Source organism: Juglans regia, chromosome 1 (genome assembly GCF_001411555.2).
Source record: "Juglans regia cultivar Chandler chromosome 1, Walnut 2.0, whole genome shotgun sequence".
NCBI classification, from domain to species: Eukaryota; Viridiplantae; Streptophyta; class Magnoliopsida; order Fagales; family Juglandaceae; genus Juglans; species Juglans regia.
Genome location: NC_049901.1, coordinates 15,544,437 through 15,566,003, shown reverse-complemented (window position 1 = coordinate 15,566,003; position 21,567 = coordinate 15,544,437). Strand labels below are relative to the sequence as shown.

Here is a 21,567-nt window from a genome sequence, read left to right as displayed (position 1 = left end):
TGGATTCGTAAGTGATCTCAGCTCATCTCAACTCATCTCACTACTATTCAGCAACTTTAACTCATAAATCTCACTACTATTCACAACTCATCTCATTACTATTCACAATCTATTTCAGCTTATCTCAACTCATCTCAAATCATCTTCGAATCCAAAATGCTAGAGATGTGCTGCCTTGCGTTTGTGAGTACGTGTGGGCCTCAGTTCCTCCTTACCTTTAGTAATAGCAACTACCCAGACTAGTCACTTCGTTGATGCTTTATCGAGTTCCCCCGTTCGTTAGTTCTTTGTGGCGCCCCACGTGTTGTTCTTCAGGTTACTTAGGAGATATTTGGATTTGAAGATGATTAGAAATGAGTTGAAATAAATTATAAATAATAATAAAATGAGTTATGAATAGAAATAAGATTTGTGAGTTAAAGTTGCTGAATAGTAATGAGATGAATTAAAATGAGTTAAAATGTTCTGCAAATCCAAACGTCTCCTTACTGTAGACAAGGTACCTCGCCTTTGGGCTTTAATTTGGAGACCATGTTAATGAACTTTATCATGCCCTTTCTTTGGCATGTATCTCGCCAGTAATCTTGTCTTTCGTCTTTGATTAAGTCGGCTGTTATTCCCAAGTATTCTTCTTTTCTTTTTCTTTTTTCTAGATAATTGGAAAGAGCTTGGCATTAGTTGATCGATGTTGGAATAGTCTGCGAAGACTTCCTTAGCCGGCTAAATACACACCCAATCAGCGGTCAGAAAGAGAAGCTTGTTGGAAAAAAACAATATTTGAACATTTCTGTCAAAACTGCTGAAAATGGCCGGCTTGATCAGATTAAGGAGATCCGGTCCAACGTCCGCCAAACTGCTATGTCCAAAGTCCGAAGTAGACACCTCTCATTTGAGTCGTGCTAGCACGAGAGTGGTCGCCAATAAGGCTATAAATGGTATTTTTATTTATTTTTATATTTTCTCATATTTATTTTTATACTCTTAAATATTTAAAAAAAAGAAAAAATCTACAAATCATTTTCTTAATAATTAAGTAAATAAAATAAAATAAAATATCAATTGGTGACTTTGCATGCTAGGGCCGGCTAGTTATAGATATATTTTTTTTTTCTTTTGATTTTCTTTTAAGTATTTTTTAATATTCTTAATTATTAAGAAAAAAATAAAAAAATACACAATTTTATTATTAATCAATTTCTTAACAATTAAATAAAAAAATTAAATACATGAGCCGCTACGTCAAGCACTAGCATTTTCTTTCTCATATTTGCCGCTACGTCAAACACTTAAGCCGGAGGTTTCTTTAGACTGCGTTTGAATGTTAAATTGAATTAAATTAAATTGAGATAATAAAATATTATTTTTTAATATTATTATTATTTAAAAATTTTAAAAAATTAAATTATTTATTATATTTTATGTTAAAATTTAAAAAAATTATAATGATAAATTAAGATGAATTTGATATCCAACGTAGTAGCACGGCAACCCGCCAACCTCGGATTTTCCCCTCTCTCTCTCTCTCTCTCTCTCTCTCTCAATCTCTCATAAAATACAAGAACAAAAATACACTCTGCCTTCAAAACCAATGTTTCCTTCCATTCTGCCGTATCAAACTTCGCTGTTTTATATAATTCTCCCTTTCTCAACAGTTCTATAATTTATTTTTTGTGGGTTCTACTTTTCTGTTATTTTCCCTTTCCACCCACACTTGGATTTGCTTATTCGAGTTTCCTAAACCATTTCATGCTTTCGGCATCGAATCTGTGAACAATTATTGTTCTTGCTTTCTACATCTGGATCTTTTGTATTTTCTCAAAACAATCCTGTTAGTCGTACCTAAGACAATTTGTAACAACAGAAATTATTCGAAAGTCCTCCGCAGTGTCTCCAGCAAAGCCACTTGGAGGTTGCGAATTGACCAGAGGTATTGATATTCTATATTAATCTCTCTGTTTTTTTCCTTAATGATTTTCTCGTTGATTTGGAATTTAATTTTGTGAATTATTATCAAAACGATGATTGCTTTCGAGGAATCTGATTGATTATTATTTTTCTTCTATTTTCTTTCATAAACAACGGGATGGTATCAATAATCGGACCAAAAGAAAAGGCAAACAGAAATTTTAATGGATTTTGATCAGACATGAATGATTTTTTAATGTTAATTTTTGGTGTCAAAAGAATTGTTGAAGAGTTTGGGAGATGCAGCAGCATGGGGAGCATCTTGAGGAGGAGCTGAAGAAGAAAACAGATAAATTGAGGGTAACCGAAAAAGAGAGGGATCGAGCACTTGATGAGCTGAAAGATATGAAAAAGCTGGCTTTGGAGGCCAACATGAAGCTTAGTGAAACGATGTCCCCCAAGAAGGTCGCAGAGATAAAAATGGAACTGAATTCAGTACAGGATTCATTGTCGATTGCAAGTCAAGAACTAAAGCTCAAACAAAAGGATATCGAGTCTTTGAAACTCGAACTGGAAAAGGCAAAAGGGTTGGAGCTCAAACTGGCAGAGAGGGACGCCTCACTGCAGAAGTTAAAAATGGAGTTGAGTACTGTCGTGACCTCTGAGGCTAATGCGCGAGCCTTACTGTCTGAAAGTAAGATACGAATTCAGGAATTGGAGGCGGAAATAAAGAAGGGAAAGGAATCGGATATGAAAACGTTTGATTCATTGGTGGCACAGACAAAACAGCTTGAGCAAACCAAGATCTTGCTTGAAGAGTCAAAGCTCGACGTTGCGTCTCTTCGTGAGGAAATGAAAAAATTGGAGGGTTCATCCGGGCAGAGTGGATTTGCATCCCAAAGTTGCCCGGACGACAACCTTGCTATGCAAAAAGCGTTGGAGAGTCTCAGGTCTGAGCTCCTATTAGCAAAAGAGCATTTGGCTCGTGCCCAAGAAGGTGAGAAAATTGCTTCCTTGAAGGGAAAGACTCTCCTCGAGGAAATGGAGTTGCTTAAAAATGAACTAAAGCTGGCAACCGAGTTAGAAGGGAATGACAAGAAGGCGATGGATGATTTAGCACTGGCACTAAAAGAAGTGGCAGCAGAAGCGACCCGGGCGAAGGAGAACCTGGGCGTAACCCAAGCAGAGCTAGAGTACTCAAAAGAGGAGGCAGAGAATTTGAAATTGATGCTAAAGAGCAAGGAGGAAAAGTACGAAGAACTTTTGGGTGAGGCAATGAAAGAAGCTGATCAGTATAAGAATACAGCAGAGAGGTTGAGATTAGAGGCTGAAGATTCACTCTTGGCATGGAATGGGAAAGAAACCGGCTTTGTTGATTGCATCAAAAGTACAGAAGAGGAAAGGTTTGCTGCACAAGCTGAGAGCAGCAGATTGCTTGAGTTGCTCACAGAAGAAGAGAAAAAGACCATGGCATCCAAGGAAGAAAATCAAAAGCTGCGGGATATACTTAAACAGGCTTTAAATGAAGCTAATGTTGCAAAAGAAGCTGCAGCAATTGCAAGGGATGAAAATTCCCAACTCAAGGATAGCCTGGCCGAGAAGGAGGATGCCTTGGATTTCCTTACCCGAGAGAATGAAAACCTTACTATCAACCACGCCACTGCTTTTGAGAACATCAAAGAGTTGAAGAGGTTGCTTTCTGAGACAGTAACAAAGGAGCCGAAAAAAGAAGAGAAGGATAAATCGACAAAAGCAGAAGATTTCAATACTCAAAACTCAGTGAATAAGGAACACATAAAAGATGGCAACCTAATGAGCAGAGCTTTCAGTTTGAATCACAAGGAACTGAAACCTCCAAATAAACACAAGGATCTGGACGGTCACCATGAAATGGATTTACCAGATTCTACAGCCCATTTCAGCAAAAAGCCCTCGTCTGTATTCACGGATGGTGGGGAAACAGTACATCCAGGCGATTTTGATGGTTTGGATGGAACCCATTTTGAGGACTTGGACAATGATAGAAGCTCAAGAAAAAAGAGAGCATTACTACGAAGATTTGGAGATCTAATAAGGAGAAGAAATTTTCAGAGAAAGGAAACCATCATTGAATAAACCTTTTTGAGCACACGAGTTTTTCCCCCACTCAATTTTGATTCTTCCACTGTATGTTCATTCTAGTTTTGCTTTTTCAAACTTTCTATACAGTTCATTTTGATCATGTGATCATGCTCCCAACCATCTCTCTCGAGGCATGCGCAGTTTTACTTAATTAACTCGTGTGTATTTATACATATAGTTATTCTATTCTTAGGTCGATTTTCTAATAAAGTGATTTTATGATATAATTTGATTTGAAATATAAATTTTTATGGCTGAATCAGACAGATTTTTCCAATGTTTTTATAACTTTAGCTCACAAAGATCCCTAAAAATTAGCATTCACAATGTAAAGCAAGTTCACAATGGAGTTTTGGTAAATGTAAAATGTCAACGAAATTGCATGAATATGCAGGTTTTTACATTAATGTGCAATACCCAAAGCTGAATCGATTCATGTGTTTCCACACCAAAAACAAACACTTCTAGGAGCTTTTCTTTTATTTTGGATAAATTCAGATAACCAAACGCTTTTGAATTGAATATATAGATATCGTACTTGCCCTTCTTGGATCGTGTATTTCACTCATGTATTAACTATTGTTTATGACTAATGCAGATCTCAATAATAAATATAGTGAATTTACATACTATGTTTTTTTTTTTCTTTTAGAATTATAAGAAATGTTTAGCCTAAGTCTAAAAAATTGTAAGAAATCTTATCACTAGCAACTCAATATCATATTCCTATCATCACTATCGTCTTTGGTTAATGCTTCCCTTAAACCTAACATGAGATGTCACCATTCCTCGGAGCCTCCGTAAATGTAAATTTATTAAAAAGTATGCTACGTACAGTCGTAACATATGCAAGCATCATGCCGTTGTTTTGAAAAAAAAATAAGGTTCATTATTAAAAAATTAATTTTCTTTTTACATGGATCCCATATTTATTCATTTTTTTCAAATTGATTGCACGATGATTGCACACTCATGACTGCAATTATCATTTCTCTTTATTAAAACTCCTTACGGGTAGATGTCATGGTATGCTCAGATGATCATCTCCTCTCTTTACGATGATGGTTGGCGGTGAAAATCCATCACATGCTTAATATAAATAAATAGTAGAAAATAGCTAGACACTCTGGCCTCATTTGTTTTCACAATTCTTTTCAACTCATCTCATTTAACTATTACAATTTTTCTAAGTTTCACACAAATTAAATAAAATAAATAATTCAACTTTTTCAAATCCTAAAATAAAAATAATATTAAAAAAATATATTCTAACAATATTTTATTCAATTTTTAACTGTAATCTCAACTCATCTCATCTGATTTGACAATATTAAAACTTATGTGCATAGATGTTAGATGCAAAATCTACTAGAAATGAGGTTAAATACAAGCTTTCAAGTCTTTTATAAGTTCTTTACAACTACTCTAATAAAGATGTAAAACTATATCACGTAAATAGTATATGATATAAAGACATTCAATTATAATTATTCGTCTTTGATACCGGACTTGTTGCCTCTTTCTCCTTGTCTTTCACTAATACCAGCCCTATGTTTTATGATCTTGTCCAATCAACTTTATGCCATTATTTTGTATCATCAGCTTTATCTATGTCTTGTCATCTTTTATCAATGGACTTTAACATTATTTTGTTACCACCCTTACACATTTTATACCCAACATATTATTACAATTGAGGAAACAGCATATATCAGTTGCTATCGTTAACTAATTCACATATTCTAATCGAGATATGACTTTTCTTCTTCATCCACTATCCTCAATGTGGCGTTTGCCTTGTTCCAATTTGTCATTCGCACCATATTCTAACCTGTAAATGCAAATTAAAAACATTCCTCAAGTCTCAAGGGAATCGAATTATGGCAAGCTGTCAAAATCCATAGAAGCCAACTTAACTAGCTATTTCCGTATAAACCATGCCACTTTGTTAGGTTCGCTTGTATAATTAGTTAGGCTAATTACTTTAATAATTATGTTTGAATTGGGTGAATTACCTAATTATACAAGCGAGCCTAATAAAGTGTCCCATGACCACGGTTGTAGATATGATTCTATCAATGAAAAGGGTTTTATACCGGCCAATTGGTATTGAAAATAAAAATTTTTTATTTATAAGTCGGTATTGATAACGCACCTAAAAAATATTTATGTGGCATAATTTGATTTGAAATTTGAAAATTTAAATTTTATAAATAAAATCTTATTATTTAAATGATGTGAATGTTATACTCTACACAACAATTTAAAATTATAATAACTTATTATACAAACAAGGCTAACAAATGACTCATAACGCTGGTTGAAGATATGAATGCAAAGGAATTTATATAGGGCAAACGGTTTTGGGAATAAGGCACCCCACCCCACCCACCGTGAGTGGTGGTAGGAAAGTAGGCATGGCTTGGATGTTGAGATATTGAGATGAGATAAGGTAAAATGATAAATTTGTAAATAATAGTGAAATGATATGTGAATATAATGAATAGTAGTGAAATGGTTTGAGTTAAAATATTTTATGAGATTTTGAAAAATGAGAGAAAAAAGTTGAATAAAAAAAATTATAAATTATAAATAATTTTAAAATATAATTTTTATTTTGGGATTTGAAAAAATTAAATTATTTTTTGTATTTTATTTGAAAGTTTGAAAAAATTGTAATAATTAGAAGAAAAAGTTAAAAATTAAAAATTAAACAAATATTTATATTTAAATGATATGTAGATGTTGATATAAGATAAAGAGAAATGTTAGGTAGACTTCCGATCATTTGCACTTATAGGTGCATTTGTATTTTTTTGTTTTTTTTTTTTCTTAAATGTTAAGAAATAGATTGAATTGGTTTTTCTTCGTTGCTTTTGTCTTAAACATTAAGAAAAGTATTTCTTAATATTTAATTAAAAAGAAAAAAATACAACTATTGATTATTCTATCGGTAGACCATCGAGCTCCATAGAATAACTGTAAGAAAAAAGCGATTGAGGCCATGTTTGGTTGTTGGATTCGACTGAGATCAACTCAGTTCAATCTAATTTTAAGCTGAATCTAACATTGAAATATCTAATTCTCAAATTACTAAACTCATCTCAACTCAAAAACTTTTTATATGTGGGACCAACAACCTTTTTTAATTTAACACTTCTTTACACGCGTGAACTACAACTTTTTTTAAATTTCTATAAATATATCTAAATTCATCTTAAGTGGGTCCTACAAAATTTACTCCACCATCTCAATTTATTACTATTCATAAAAAAATTAACTCATCTCAATTCAAGTCAACATCCAAACGTAATATGAGTACAATTTTACTATAAAAAAAAATGTGAGTACAATTTCAAGGACCATTAACTAGTAAAAAAATATGTACAGATCCAACGCCAAACTTTGTCCCCAAAAAAGGTGGGCTTATCAGTTGTCTTGTCCCTTTGTACGACAATGAGATTGCTCCTTTGATTTCAATCTCGAGATTTACATCTCATTCGGATAGTAAGATGAGATAAGATGATTTTAAATTAAAATTTAAAGTTAAATAAAATATTGTTAAAATATTATTTTAGAATTTGAAAAAGTTGAATTGTTTATTATATTTTGTGTGAAAATTTAAGAAAATTGTAATGATAAAATGAGATGAAATGAGATGAAATCGTTTCTGTATCCAAATAGACCATAATAATCAACTAAAAAAATATATGTATATTAATAGAAATGCTAGGGACAACCACCCCTGCGTCCCCACCACGAAATTTGCTGATGTGGCAGGCTGTACATCAGTAGATAAAATTAAAAAAAAAATCGAGGAACGAAAGGGGCGAGAATGTATGTCGGTCAGAAACGTGAACGCATTTCCCTTCTGTCTTCTTCTTTCTCTGACCTATCATAGACCACCAAGTTGTTACACATACACTCCCTCTTTCAAATTGTTACACATACAGATCCAACGACAAACTTTGTCCCCAAAAAAGGTGGGCTTATCAGTTGTCTTGTCCCTTTGTACGACAATGAGATTGCTCCTTTGATTTTAATCTCGAGATTTACATCTCATTCGGATAGTAAGATGAGATAAGATGATTTTAGATTAAAATTTAAAGTTAAATAAAATATTATTAAAATATTATTTTAGAATTTGAAAAAGTTGAATTGTTTATTATATTTTGTGTGAAAATTTAAGAAAATTGTAATGATAAAATGAGATGAAATGAGATGAAATCGTTTCTGTATCCAAATAGACCATAATAATCAACTAAAAAAATATATGTATATTAACAGAAATGCTAGGGACAACCGCCCCTGCGTCCCCACCACGAAATCTGCTGATGTGGCAGGCTGTACATCAGTAGATAAAATTAAAAAAAAAATCGAGGAAGGAAAAGGGCGAGAATGTATGTCGGTCAGAAACGTGAACGCATTTCCCTTCTGTCTTCTTCTTTCTCTGACCTATCATAGACCACCAAGTTGTTACACATACACTCCCTCTTTCAAATCCATCATTCCATATCTCCCAACACACACTCCATTTAACTAATAAATAAGTATGAACTGGATTTGAGTAAGTAAACATAACCAAAAACATAAAAAAAAAAAACGTGTTATTCCTTTATTTTTTTTAGCTCCCCGCTATTCATTTCCACCTATTTTGCCATTGCTACTGATTTCCAAAGCTCTTGCATCCTATTTCCCTGTAGAGCCTAGGTCCTAAGCTACTACTCCAAAAGGTAACGTTTTTCATCCCCCAGTTTGTTCTTGGGCTTGGCCTAAAATATGTTCATTTCTATATTTTGCTGCTCTTAGTCCTGTATTGTTTGGTATCTCAAGTTTTCCTCCAATCTATGCTAGATGTTTCATTCTCTTAATCTCTCATCCTTTCCATCTTGTTGGGTGTTTGGATCTTTTTATTTTTATTTTTTTTACTGCTGCCACGTCAGTAGGTTTCGCGGTGGGGACGCAGGGGTTGTTGTCCCTAGCATTTTTGGTATATTAATATCTCAATAAGTATACTATAAGGAATAAATTTACAAAAATATTTATTTTATAGTAGAGCTACTTTACAAAAAAATGTTACAATATAATTAATAATACAACATATTAAACCGCATTGTTTTATAAATTTATTTTTATCAAACATTTTTTGTAGACAAAATATTTCTCTAATATTTTGTATTACAGATGTAAATGTGAGTGGAATGAGCAATTTTTTATGCAGGGCTTATACCTACGAGTCCTTATTATTATTATTATTATTTTTGGACTAGTTTATGTCGAAGGCATAGCTCATTAGAGTGACAATATGTGACACGACCTGTTAATCCAATACGAAAATGACAGGATAATAACGGTTTTGAATTTAATCTTAATGGGTTTGGGTCAAAACGGGTTGACCCGTTAAGACACGATTGCTTAACGGGTTGATAATAGGTCAACGCATTTTGACCCGTTATAATCCGTTAAGAAAGTTAAAATTACAATTATATCCTTATACATAAAAATAAAATTGTTGGGATTTTAATTTCGATATTTTTATTGTTTGGATTGTAATTTTGGACTTGTAGTTATCTTTATATTTTTTTTATAGATATTGTAATTTTAACATTTATATAAAATTATGCTAAATTTAATCAGATCAAATAGGTTAATTTCGGATGATCTGAGGACACATCAGCGATAAGGGGCTCTAGCGATTTTGGCAATTTTGGAATCTTACGGTTTTGGTTATTCCGTTTTTCACGGAGTTTCCAAATTTTGAGTTGTAAAGTTTGCTGCACTAGGGTTCAGCCATGGAGGCCGCCCCACCCCCTCCGTTGGACTCCTCTACGGTGGGGGATGTTGTGACGCAAGGAACAAAGTCATTTGCTCAAGCAGTTTCCTCTTCAACACAGTCCACGTTCAGGCTTCTGATGAGACATCCGGTGGATATAGATGGTGAACAAGACTTTGTTTTTTCAGAGGTGGAGATGTCAAAAGCTGCAGATGATTTCAAGTTTGCATTAGTTCTCAAGTTTTCTCGTACCAGGCCGTCCATTGAGACTGTACGTGCCCATATTGCTAAATCTTGGGGTTTTGATAAAGGCCCCCACTATTAGTTTTATGGATGCATTGCATGTGCTTGTTCAGATAAGGAGTGAACGTGATTTCTTGCATGGTTGGTCTCGTGAAGGACGAACTATGGGGGATTCCTCTTTTCATTTATTCCATTGGACCAAGGATTTCGATCTGGCACACGAATCTCCACCACGTTCAGGCTAAATATGTGAAAATGGGTCATATGGTTCTTGCAAAAAATACATCTGCTTGTTCATGGTTTAGGAAATCGGTTATGAGAGTTTTGCTGGATGTCTGTGATAATATTCGTTGGCGTATTCGGGAGGGTAAGAAGTCTTTTTGGTATGATCAATGGCTGGAGTCTGGTCCTTTATGTTTACGTGCTACTACTATTGCAAATCCTCTACTTCAGATTCAGGAGTGCTGGGGTAACTCTGGTTTGGATTTTGAGTATTTGGAGGAGTTGGTGGGTAATGAAGTTATGGAGGAGATTATTAGCTTTGTTACGACAAAGAGGGAAGGGGTTGATTGTATCATTTGGAAGTCGATGTCGGATGATATTTTTTCTTCAGCGAGTGTGTGGGAGGTGATCTATTTAAAACAAGAGAAAATCCTAGGAATGGAGTGGATTTGGTATAAACTGCTACAGAAAAAAAATGTCATTGTGCATGTGGAAGGCTCGCTTCCGGTGTCTGTCAATGGATTCCAGAGTGCAGAATTGTGGGGTTCACTTGGCCTCTAGATGCAATTGCTGTAATATCGAGAACGTGGAAACTCTTGAGCACCTTGAGCACGTTCTGTGCTATGGTGAAGTTGCAACGCTGATATGGGAGAGAGCGGCAAGGGTGATGGGTTTGCCCTTCATGTATGCAGGAACTTGGTGGGTAGGGGTAGGCAGCGTGGGCGGGATGACCCAAGCGGGGCCCCGCCCCCGCTCCACATATATAATTTTTATTTAGTTATATATATAAATAAATAAATTGTATATAGATATATACAATTTATTAAAGATTTAAAATTGTATTCAAATCATTGGATTGCATTGGCCTTCTACGCCAATCTTTATATAGGAGGCTAAGGTAATACAATAGTCATCCTGCCTTAGCCTCCTATATAAAGGTTGGCCTTGGACACCAAGACAATCCAAAATCTAACTCTAATGAGTTTAAGTTCTTTTTATATTTATAAATTTTAATTTATTATTTAAATTATATTATAATTTTGATCTAAAAAAATATTTTTAGACCAAAATTTTTTTAAACACAATATGTTGGCCTAGGCGGGGGGCGGACAGGGTTTTTTCCCCCGCCCCCAAGAGACCCCAACCCCCGCATGGTGTGGGCCGGGGTGCGGGGGAGGGTACCCCCTGCCCTGCGCCATGTGGGTATCACCCCTACTGGTGGGGACGTGTTCTCCATTGGTTTTCATAGGCCAGGAAGTCTTCTTCAAGGGGCATTTTGATTGGTATGTTACCCACTATTATTACTTGGTGTTTATGGCAACGCAGGTGCAGGAGACGTATGGAAGTGGTTGCTTGCTCGGTGGATGGTCTATGGCTTTCAATAAAATTTTGGCTTAGGAATTTGTTTATGGAACAAATGAAGGAAGGGCCTGTCTTGCCCAGTGATGAGCAGTTTCTTGCCAATTTTGAAATCCCATCGGTTCGAACCCAATGCCGCATGCCACGTCTGGTTGTGTGGAAAAAGTCAGCTAGTGGGATGTGAAGTTGAACGTGGATGGGAGTTTTAGGAGTAATCCAGGCTTTTGTGGGGGAGGAGGTGTGATTTGAGATGCTATCGACACTGTTAAAGGCTCTTTTTAAGCTTTTTTTGTGCAGGGAACAAATAATGAGGCCGAACTTCGTGCTCTACATGCGGGAGTTGTTTTGTGTAAAGAGTTGAGAGTTTTTAATCTGAAAATTGAGCGTGATTCAAAAAAATAATTGTTCACTGAATTCTCTCAAAAAATTGTATAGTTTGGTATCTTTGGGAGTTTTGGGAGAAGACAATTAAAGAGCTTCAGGGTGTTCACTTCTTTATTTGCCATCAATATCGGGAATCGAATCAGGTTGCAGATTTTTTGGCATGGCAAAGTGAAGCAGGTTTGACATGTAGATATGAGGAGGGTGGGTTACTCCCCCGTCATGTCAGGGGTATCCTTCGTATGGATAAACTTGGCTTTGCCAACATTAGAGTTTAAGGTTCCCTGGGTCGTTTCTTTTTGGTTTGGTTTTATGTGTTTGTTTTCTTTGAATATAGGTTGGGTTGGCTGGTCTTGTATCCACGATTTTTCTCTGCCATAAGTGAGGGTGTTTGAATAAAATTGGAAAATGGTCACTCTTGAACAGGTGACCCTGACTCTTGAAAAAAAAAAGTTAATTTCGGGTCTATTAAACCCATTTATATAAACGGGTGGAAACAGATTGAATCATGTCGTGTTAACCTATTTCATAGTATTAACTAATGGGTCAAAACAGATCGTGTTGTATCAACTCGGTATGTTAATGGGTCGTATTAGAATTTAAGATTTTGACATGATAAACTTAATGGATTGTGCTCGGATTGACCCATATAGTATAATATATATACTTTAATACAACATAAATATGACCTGTTAATACGATTTGACATTCTTAAAATTTGGCCTGAACAACAATTTTCATTTTAAATTTTTTAGGAATTAAGGGTTCTTACATGGGAGTGAGACTGTGGCTAGAATTTTTGTTTAAATTCTGAAAATCAGATATTGACATTTTATAGAGAAATAGATATTACGTATAAAATCTACGAAATTTATTATTATTCATGAAGATTTAACACACACTATTAAATGTCCAGTGCTCACACTTATATCTTAATCTCAATTTAGTTCTTAGAATTAATATAAAAACTCTAAAATGATTACGTACGTTATTTACTCTCTTGTTAAAGATCTAGAAAAACAAAAATCTAGGGGAATTAAGGAAGGCATGTTGTAATACCATGGGAATGTAATACCATGGACTTTTATAAGAATAATGTTATAAACTTATATGCGCCCACAGTTTTATATACAACATTATTTACTCTGAAACGATTACGTTATTTACTCTCTTGTTAAAGACCTAGGGATTCCTAAAAAACAAATCTAGGGGAATTAAGGAAGGCATTTTGTAATACCATGGGAGTGGACTCATTGGACTTTTACAAGAAGAAAAATTCTATTCATCATCTCCACATCACACACCAAATTTTATTTATTTTTTATTTTTATTTTTTCTCTTACCAAATATATAGTATATAAATGATGAGTAGAAGAATTCAATAAGTTTAAAAAGAATAAAAAAAATTAAAAAAAAAGTGTAGTGTATGGTATGGGAATGATGAGTTGCAAAATTCTTGTATTTGAATTATATTTGAGAATAAGATGAGATGAGATGAGAGATGAGAATTTTGAGATGAGATCTATTTCCAAACAAGCCAATCAACTTTATTTTTAAAATTTTAAATTTAAATTTCAAATTTTAACCCTTTCAATAAATCAACAAGTATGATTATAGGCCTGAAATTGTACAAAAGTAAGATCTTGTTTGGATAATGAGTTAATTTCTACATAACTTATATAATCATTACAAATTTTTTAAATTTTTAAATAAAATATAATAAACATTTTAACTTTTTTTAATCTCAAAATAAAAATAATATTAAAAATAATAATTTATTTAATTTTAAACTCTCATATTATCTCATCTCAAGCTATGTTTAAAGTGAGAATTTAGTTTTGGATAATAATATCCTTATACCTCCTTTAATATTATTTTATTATCTAACTATTTTTTTTATTTAAATCTGGATTAAAAATCTAAAATATGACCTTCAATTAAATTCAATCAATCAATATAATTATATAATTTAATTAAAAATAACTCAATTTTATAACTAGATAGTAAAACAGATTTTTAATCAGATATAAGGAGCAAATGAAAAAAACTGAATAATAAAATAATAGTAAAAAAATTATAAGAATATCATTTAGGTGTCATCGTTTGGATCTGGAGTCATGTCAAATCAGAGTGATCATTATCTTAACTAATGAAAATGTAGTTAAATAATTGATTGATTCTTTTAATTTTATTTATTTAATAATTAAGAAAATGAATACATCGAATGGTAATGAATTGATAATTTTCTTATATATATTATATTGTTTTAAAATATATAAAAAAATGATTAAAGAAAAAAAAGATAAAAATAAAAAAGTACACCTATTTTCTTTGATTATTATCGGTTCTTGTATCACTTGTCCTTCTGTCTGCAGCATAATTATTAGTGATAAAGAATCTTAAACAACCGGCCCCACATTTCGGATAACCTGCCGTACCTGCAGGGCCACGGGATACTAGTGCACCAACGGTATCTCATTTATTCGTACAATATTTTATAACACGTGGCATCCATCAGTGCGCTTCACCGACCATTTCTTATAAACACAAGCGTCCACCGTTTCACATTCCGCCACTTTCCACAAAAGATACTCGGTACCTCCAATTGCAAACCAAAGCAACTTCAGACACACTCGCGTAGAAACAGAGAGAGAGAGAGAGAGAGAGTGGGAGAGAAACAGAATATATGTCACCGGTGATGGAGTTAGCGTCGTCCCAGGAGGGCCACGAGGAGAGCAATAACGACCGGCTAGATATGATTCACCACATGGATCCGATGGCCACGAGCTTGTCACTTCCGAGCGAGACTCTTTTGACGGCGGCAGTCTCTCTCAAGGACCAGGTATACATGTGTGGGGTTTGAGGGTGTTTGATAACCCGTGTCACTCGTATGAGTACGTACGTTAGCCGGAGGTTTTGAGGTTTTTCTGTTCTGTAATTGTGTCATCGTAGGTGGTGCAAATGACGTGGAGAGGACAACAGGGTATGGGCATGGGTATGGACCCAACTGTGTACACGGGTCTGCTCGGTACAGCTTTCACCTGCTTGCGGTCGTACGAGGCCACCGGTAGCCAGCAGGACTTGCTTTTGTCCGCCGAGATTGTCGACACGTGTGCTGTTGTCGCACGTGCCTCCAGCAGGTAATTTACCAGTACTGGTTCTCATCTGATTTAGCAGGTAATTTATTAGGAAAAATATTACTTTATCCATTTTATTTGACACTTCTATTTAACTGGTATTTAATTGCTGGTTAATTTTTTCTTACTTAATAATTAAGAAAGTAATTTTAAATATATTAATATATATTTTTTATTTTTTAAATATATTTAAATATGTTAAAAAAAATGTAAAAAGAACCAAGTTACAAACGAAGAATATTTGAAGAACTATGCATCCGAATGAGCAAGAGCATAAAGAATATGCTACTACGAATTATACCCACCATAAAACAAGTTTTACTCCAGCAAATAGCTAGCTAAAATTAGGACAAAGTCCACGGTTTTTGGACCCTAATCAACCCAACAAGCGTTTGACATTTCCTAAATCCCATGCTTGATGGATGCTTACTAAGATATTTTGTTGGCTGTAGTTTGTTTTAGTTGGACATTCTACGAGTCTCTTTCTTGGTAGTTGTAGATTTTCTTTGTGTGGGGGTAAAGGTAATAATTATCATGGTCTTCTGGAGACAGGCACGTGACATTTTTGTGCGGTGGAGGTGGAGTTTACGCCATTGGGGCCGTGGTGGCCAACTACAGAGGGGACCATCAGAGGCGAGACCTGTTTTCGAGTCTTTTTCTTGAGGTAACGTGACTATTAATCATCTACTGCCCCTTACGTGTAGCATATCACATTCATGATTATGGATTCTTTTACTGACTACACTTGTAGTATTCTTGAAGACACGCTTATCTTTGTTAGTTTGTCTCATTTTGTAAACGTGACACGTTTTATTACCTGAGCTCGTCTCTTTTTTTTCTTTTTTTTTTTTAAATAATATTTATTTAAAGGTTAACGAGCAATGTCACCTTATCACAGTGGAATAAACTTTAGTATGTTAGAAGACAGTCAGTATGCTTCTGTACGGCTATGAGCTTAACATTGTTTACAGTTTTGAAGTGCCAAAACAAAATATAGCAAATTCTTGCTATATGTTTACAATTCAAAGAACTTGTTCAGATGCTATGTCTTGAGTAAAGATATATAGAAAGCTGTAAGAGGAGTTTTTCAGAGACCCCGTTATTTATAAGGGCCCTCCAAAATTCCGATGCACCCATCAAGTCTACTGTGTTTTTGGACTAGTAATTATGAGATCACGAGTGATTTGCCAGTGTCTTTGTTCATTTAATCTCTTATTTTAGTTCTTGGTTAATAATTACTAGGGAATAGTAAGAAAGGATACCGTCGCTTAGTTGGGTCTGATTTAGATAGAAAACACTTGGTTGTTATCATGATTTAAAAGTTCTTTCACCTTTATCTCCTTCCAGTCCTTGTGAGTTTCTTAAGAACCCAGTAATTGTAATGAAGAATACAAAATCAGAGATGAAACTTGGGACTGTGACGTATGGTTGAGAAATCTCCACACTCCAGTGCGACGGACTAGGAGTATAATGGGGGATTTATCATTTCAAATCTTCTGTTTGTTCTGTATGAATGGACACACAAAAGCTGCCTAAGTTTTGGTTTACATATAAAAGTGAAAATTTTATGGAGCTCTTTATGAAAGGGTATTTCATTGCAAGTAATGTTGGCTTGATTATTATTATATGAAGCAGTTAATGTCATGCCAATTAGAAACAAGTATGTATCTTATTTGTCTATTTGATCATGTACAGGTAGCACAAGAGGGAGCTCTCCCTGTTGGTCCTGAGGAGGGTGGTTTTGGAATGTCATATGATCTTCTTTATGGGCGAGCTGGGTTTTTATGGGCTGCTTTGTTCCTAAACAAGCATCTTGGAGAAGAAACAGTTCCCAGAGAACTTCTCATGCCTGTTGTTGATGCCGTGTTAGCAGGGGGCAGAGCAGGGGCATCTGATAACACTGCCTGCCCACTGATGTACAGATGGCATGGGACAAGGTACTGGGGTGCAGCCAATGGTCTAGCTGGAATCTTGCAAGTGCTTCTCCACTTTCCTCTTCCCAGAGAGGATGTGGAGGATGTTAAGGGGACGTTGAGGTATATGATGAGTAATAGGTTCCCTCACAGTGGAAATTACCCCTCAAGTGAAGGGAACCCAAGGGACAAGTTGGTGCAATGGTCCCATGGTGCCACTGGCATGGCCATAACCCTGTGCAAGGCATCAGAGGTTAGTAACCCAAATTTTCATTTCAATCTGGCAGCTTTCACTATACATGAATTTACGGGATTCAATTTTTTTTTTTAATTTACTAAACAGGTGTTTCCAGACGATAGAGAATTTCGCGACGCTGCAATAGAAGCCGGAGAAGTAGTGTGGAAAAATGGGCTGGTGAAGAAGGTAGGGCTGGCGGATGGTGTGGCAGGAAATGCTTACGCCTTCCTTTCCCTCTATCGACTGACAGGAGAGAGCATATACGAGGAGAGAGCAAAGGCTTTTGCTAGCTCCTTGTATCATAATGCTAGAAAGCTAATGACCGTGGGGAACAGTCGCGGGGCCGACCACGGTTACTCACTATTCCAAGGACTTGCTGGAACTGCTTGCCTCTGGTTTGATCTGCTTGCACCTGAAAACTCCAGGTTCCCAGGATATGAAATGTAGGATATAAAAAATGTGCAAATCTAAATTAATTGGAGTAATCAATATGAGTATGAAATGTAACCCATAAAACATTTGTATATGAAGTCATGTGAACGCGTACCATTCGCTTAGCGTTATATTGCGTGTGTGTGTGTGTGTGTGTGTGTGTGTGTGGTCACTGTATACTTACGGCCATGGACTGTATGATCTTGACATGCAATGATCGAGTTAGATCTTATTCATATTTTGTATGTTATTATAACATATATATAGTTTTTTTTTAGTTTATATATAATTTTCACATACCGATCCAAATTCAAATTGATATGGGATCTGATCCAAATTTTAAGTTGATGGCATTGAACTTCCTTAAAATAAATTTGTGCAAGATAAAAAACGCAAAATATTTCTTGGGTTGGAGCAATATTAGGATTTATTATTATTATTATTCAAAATCATTGATTTAAGTTCATTTTTGCCTTCATAGAAAATATTTTGCTTTATGGGGTTGGCTTCAGCACAGCTTCACCCGAACGTGTATACCTCCATGCTTTGGCTAATCTGTTCTTTGAACATTTGGTTGACTAGCTGCTGGTATGTGGCACCAACATTTTTTAGCCCGAAGGGCATGACCTTTTAGTAGTAGAGTCTTTGATCGATGATAAAGGCCATTTTTGTTCGTCGTCCGGGCTCATTTGGATCTGGTTGTAGCCTGAGTATGCATCCATGAACCTGAGAAGTTGGTGGCCCGCGGTTAATCGACTATCAAATCGATGCGAGGCAAGGGGAAGCTATCCTTCGGGCAAGCCTTGTTCAGGTGGTGAAATCGACACACATCTTCCACTTCCCGCTTGCCTTCTTGACTAGTATTGCGTCGGGATAGTGGGTTTCCCTAATGAAACCTTCCACAAGGAGATGGTCTACTTCTTTGGCTATGGCTACATACTTCCCTATGCTGAAGCTCCGACACTTTTGTTTGACTTTCCTAGCCCCGGGGTTGCTTCATGACTTGCCTCAATTTGAGAGCCATTTTGGTCCCGACCCATACGGTGCGCTTAGGTCTCCAATGGTCCACGGAAGCCGGTTCCAAGGGTTCATTAGGCTCCGCTTACCGCAGTGCCTTCTTGTCTCGGACCTCTTTGTCCCAATCTGCCAAGGTTGGTGGTGGCAGCGGCTTAGCTGTCACCCGTGCTTCTCCAACCGTCGCGACCTCCTTCCCCCCATACCTTAACTCCTACGTGTAACATTCCCAAGTCAACAACTGCTCACATTGAACTTCACCCACCCCCTAGTTCATGGGGAACTTCATCTTGAGGGTTGGATGACCCAATATCGAGTTGTATGAGGAGGGGGCCTTCATCACCAGGAAGTCGGTCATTGTGGCTAAAGCTCTAAGGGCCTTCCCGACCAAGACAGATAGGGTGATGGCTCCTATTGGTTGGACAACGTCACCTGTAAAACCCTTAAGTAGCATTGGGGCTGGGCACAGACGGTCAAGGCTGATTCCCATCTTAACAAAGTCCTCACAAAATAGGATGTTGGCCGAACTATCGTTGTCAGTCAAGACTATCCGCGTCGTGAAGTTGGCGACCTGTACAGTGACTACCAAGGTGTCATCTTGAGGGTGGAAGATGCCCTCTTCGTCTCTCTCGCTAAATGTTATGGAGACTCCTCTGCATGCCTCCTTGCCCTTGCAGTCCTCTCAGTTGTTAACACCTCTTCATACAGAGCCTTGCGGGCGTGGGCCCTTTGTGTCGACGAGGTGGGTCCTCCACCCGCATATTTCCTTGCAATAGTGTGGATCGCGTCCACTAGATTGTCTGTCCTAACCGAGCTCCGACGTCGTGGGCTCCCCTTCTGGCCCTTTATCTGCTCGGGCTCTCCCTTCACCAAGGCCTCAGGCCTACAAGCGTCATTGGTCAAACAAACCCACCGGCTCTTCCATCATTCGCTTCAGTGTGTAGCAGCCTTTGATTCGATGCCAGCCCGTCCGGTGGTAGGTGCAGTATTTGTGGTTTTCCCAACCCTCTTGAGGTTCCTCATGCGAGGTTGGAGAAAGTTCACCTTCCATAGTCATACTCATACGTGCACGGGTTCCGCCTTGTGCCCGAGTCGGCGCCTCATTCCTGCGTTTGACATCTTGTGTGCCTTTCTTGTTCCTCTCATAGTTCGCCCTGCAACTTAGCCCTCCGACTTTCATATCCTTATGTTCTAGGTTAGTTTTTCATGGGGCCGTCAAAGCCCGGAGGGTGTCTTCGGCATTGATAAAATGGTCAGCACGGTCCCTGAACTCTCAGGGTCGTGGGGGTCTTTCGTGCTATCTCGATCATCAATGGACTCCGTGGCCAGATTCCTCCCAGCAAGGCCATCAAGGTGTTTTTTTCATCTTGGTTGTCTGTAGCCATGCACTCCTGATTAAATCGGGAGAGGTATGCCTTGAGACTCTCATCGTCGTGCTGCTTTATCATCAAGAGGTAGGCAGCCGGGTTTCTCTTATTTCGGCTTGCCAGAAACTGCGTTAGAATGAGACGGGCTAACTCGTTGAAGCTATCAACTGACCCTGGTGGTAGCGATTCGAACCAGGCCCTCGCTGCCCCTTTTAGTGTTAGTGGGAAGGCTCGACACGCGATCTCGCTCAGGAACTTGTGAAAGGTCATGTGAGCTTTGAACATCTCCAAGTGTTCCAGTGGGTCTTTGGCCCCGTCGTACTCTTTCATCTGGGGGACTTTGAACTTGGGTGGGAGAGGGACAACCATGATCACCATGTTGTATGGTAGGTCCGTGTTGGTGAGCAGCTGGTCTACCGAGGATGACATGCCCATTCGCTTAGCCATTTCTACGTACTTGTCCTTGAGCTCCCGAAGCCAAGGTGCATCCGACGTCTCTCTTCCTGGGCCGTGGCTACTCTGGGGCGCGCCGTGACTCAACGTGCTCGTTGTGGCTAGGTTGTATTCCTCCCGCCAGTTCTTCGTTAGCTCTTCATAATGCGGTGTTTTCCTGTTGGAGACCTCCTACTTCCACCATTAGCTTCTTTATTGTGTCTCCCATTTCGGTGAGTCTTGCCACCATGGTTCCGGACTGGTATTCTTCCCTTCGTGTGGTCTGGAAATGTATCATTGCTAGCATATGAAGGACACGCTTCTATAGGATAGATTCCAAAGACAGTGCCATTGTTGATGTCGTGTTTCGCAATCCGAACAACTTCACAATTCCCCAGTCCGATCCTGCAAGAATGAGAGAAATGAGGGCTCGAGCTGGTGAGAAGCACCATTGATGCCTAAGTCAGTGCAAGTTGTTGAGAATTCAAAAGTGTATATCTAAAGACCTCGCAACCCCTGTTGGGGGGTATATATTCCTGGTGGTGGTGGTCCCTCGCCAAACCGATCGTGGCTCTGCCACACCGTACCTAAGTCGTGAAGTCCCGCAGCTTGCTGCCACACGATAGGCCTGCCATGCTTGATCGTGGCCACTCCAACGGACTTGGACCCAGGTCATGGCAAGTTCATCCCCACCCTTCATTAAATGCAGTGTAGTCCTGATCTGGCGCACTCCCTTTCCATGTCTATCCACCTGTCGGTAACTTGGGACAGCGGCCACCTCTGACCTTGCATACACAGCTTGTCGGCCAGTAGAGGTGTCAGGCCTTTTGACTGAGTGTTTCGCATTTCATGTGTGATACATCTTCGCTCATTTTTGGGCCTCCTGGGCGGGTCTCGCCCTTCGGGCCCAGTCCGTCCTATCCTTTCATTTCAATTTCCTACTGCTGGTCTATCCCGAGGCCCATCGGTGCCTTGTGAGCTAGGATCGCGTGGTTCGGCCCGACACAAGGGGATGTCTCCCTCACATTAC

At 37.5% G+C, this 21,567-nt stretch overlaps 2 protein-coding genes across 4 annotated transcripts; both read left to right on the top strand.

Annotated features, from left to right (window-relative positions):
• The first annotated feature begins 1,522 nt into the window (after nt 1-1,522).
• Nucleotides 1,523-4,253, top strand: LOC109011142 (putative WEB family protein At1g65010, chloroplastic). Of its 3 annotated transcripts, none has more exons than XM_018992220.2 (2): nt 1,523-1,927; nt 2,185-4,253. In XM_018992220.2, the coding sequence occupies exon 2, from the start codon at nt 2,206-2,208 to the stop codon at nt 4,018-4,020; it is 1,815 nt and encodes a 604-aa protein (XP_018847765.1). In that variant the 5' UTR covers nt 1,523-1,927; nt 2,185-2,205; the 3' UTR covers nt 4,021-4,253. The 3 variants fall into 3 exon arrangements, with proteins under 3 accessions (XP_018847765.1, XP_018847767.1, XP_018847766.1); XM_018992222.2 differs by having other exon boundaries at nt 2,114-4,231; XM_018992221.2 differs by having other exon boundaries at nt 2,109-4,231.
• Nucleotides 4,254-14,572: 10,319 nt separating this feature from the next.
• Nucleotides 14,573-18,006, top strand: LOC109011143 (lanC-like protein GCL1). Its single transcript, XM_018992223.2, has 5 exons — nt 14,573-14,846; nt 14,957-15,144; nt 15,694-15,805; nt 16,837-17,307; nt 17,398-18,006. The coding sequence occupies exons 1-5, from the start codon at nt 14,691-14,693 to the stop codon at nt 17,737-17,739; spliced, it is 1,269 nt and encodes a 422-aa protein (XP_018847768.1). The 5' UTR covers nt 14,573-14,690; the 3' UTR covers nt 17,740-18,006.
• Nucleotides 18,007-21,567: the final 3,561 nt, after the last annotated feature.

Coding starts and splice junctions, on each gene's coding strand:
- LOC109011142 (XM_018992220.2), top strand. CDS start 2,206: ATGCAGCAGCATGGGGAGCATCTTGAGGAGGAGCTGAAGAAGAAAACA.
- LOC109011143 (XM_018992223.2), top strand. CDS start 14,691: ATGTCACCGGTGATGGAGTTAGCGTCGTCCCAGGAGGGCCACGAGGAG. Junction 15,145..15,693: donor GTCGCACGTGCCTCCAGCAG/GTAATTTACCAG, acceptor TTCTGGAGACAG/GCACGTGACATTTTTGTGCG. Junction 17,308..17,397: donor CCCTGTGCAAGGCATCAGAG/GTTAGTAACCCA, acceptor TTTACTAAACAG/GTGTTTCCAGACGATAGAGA.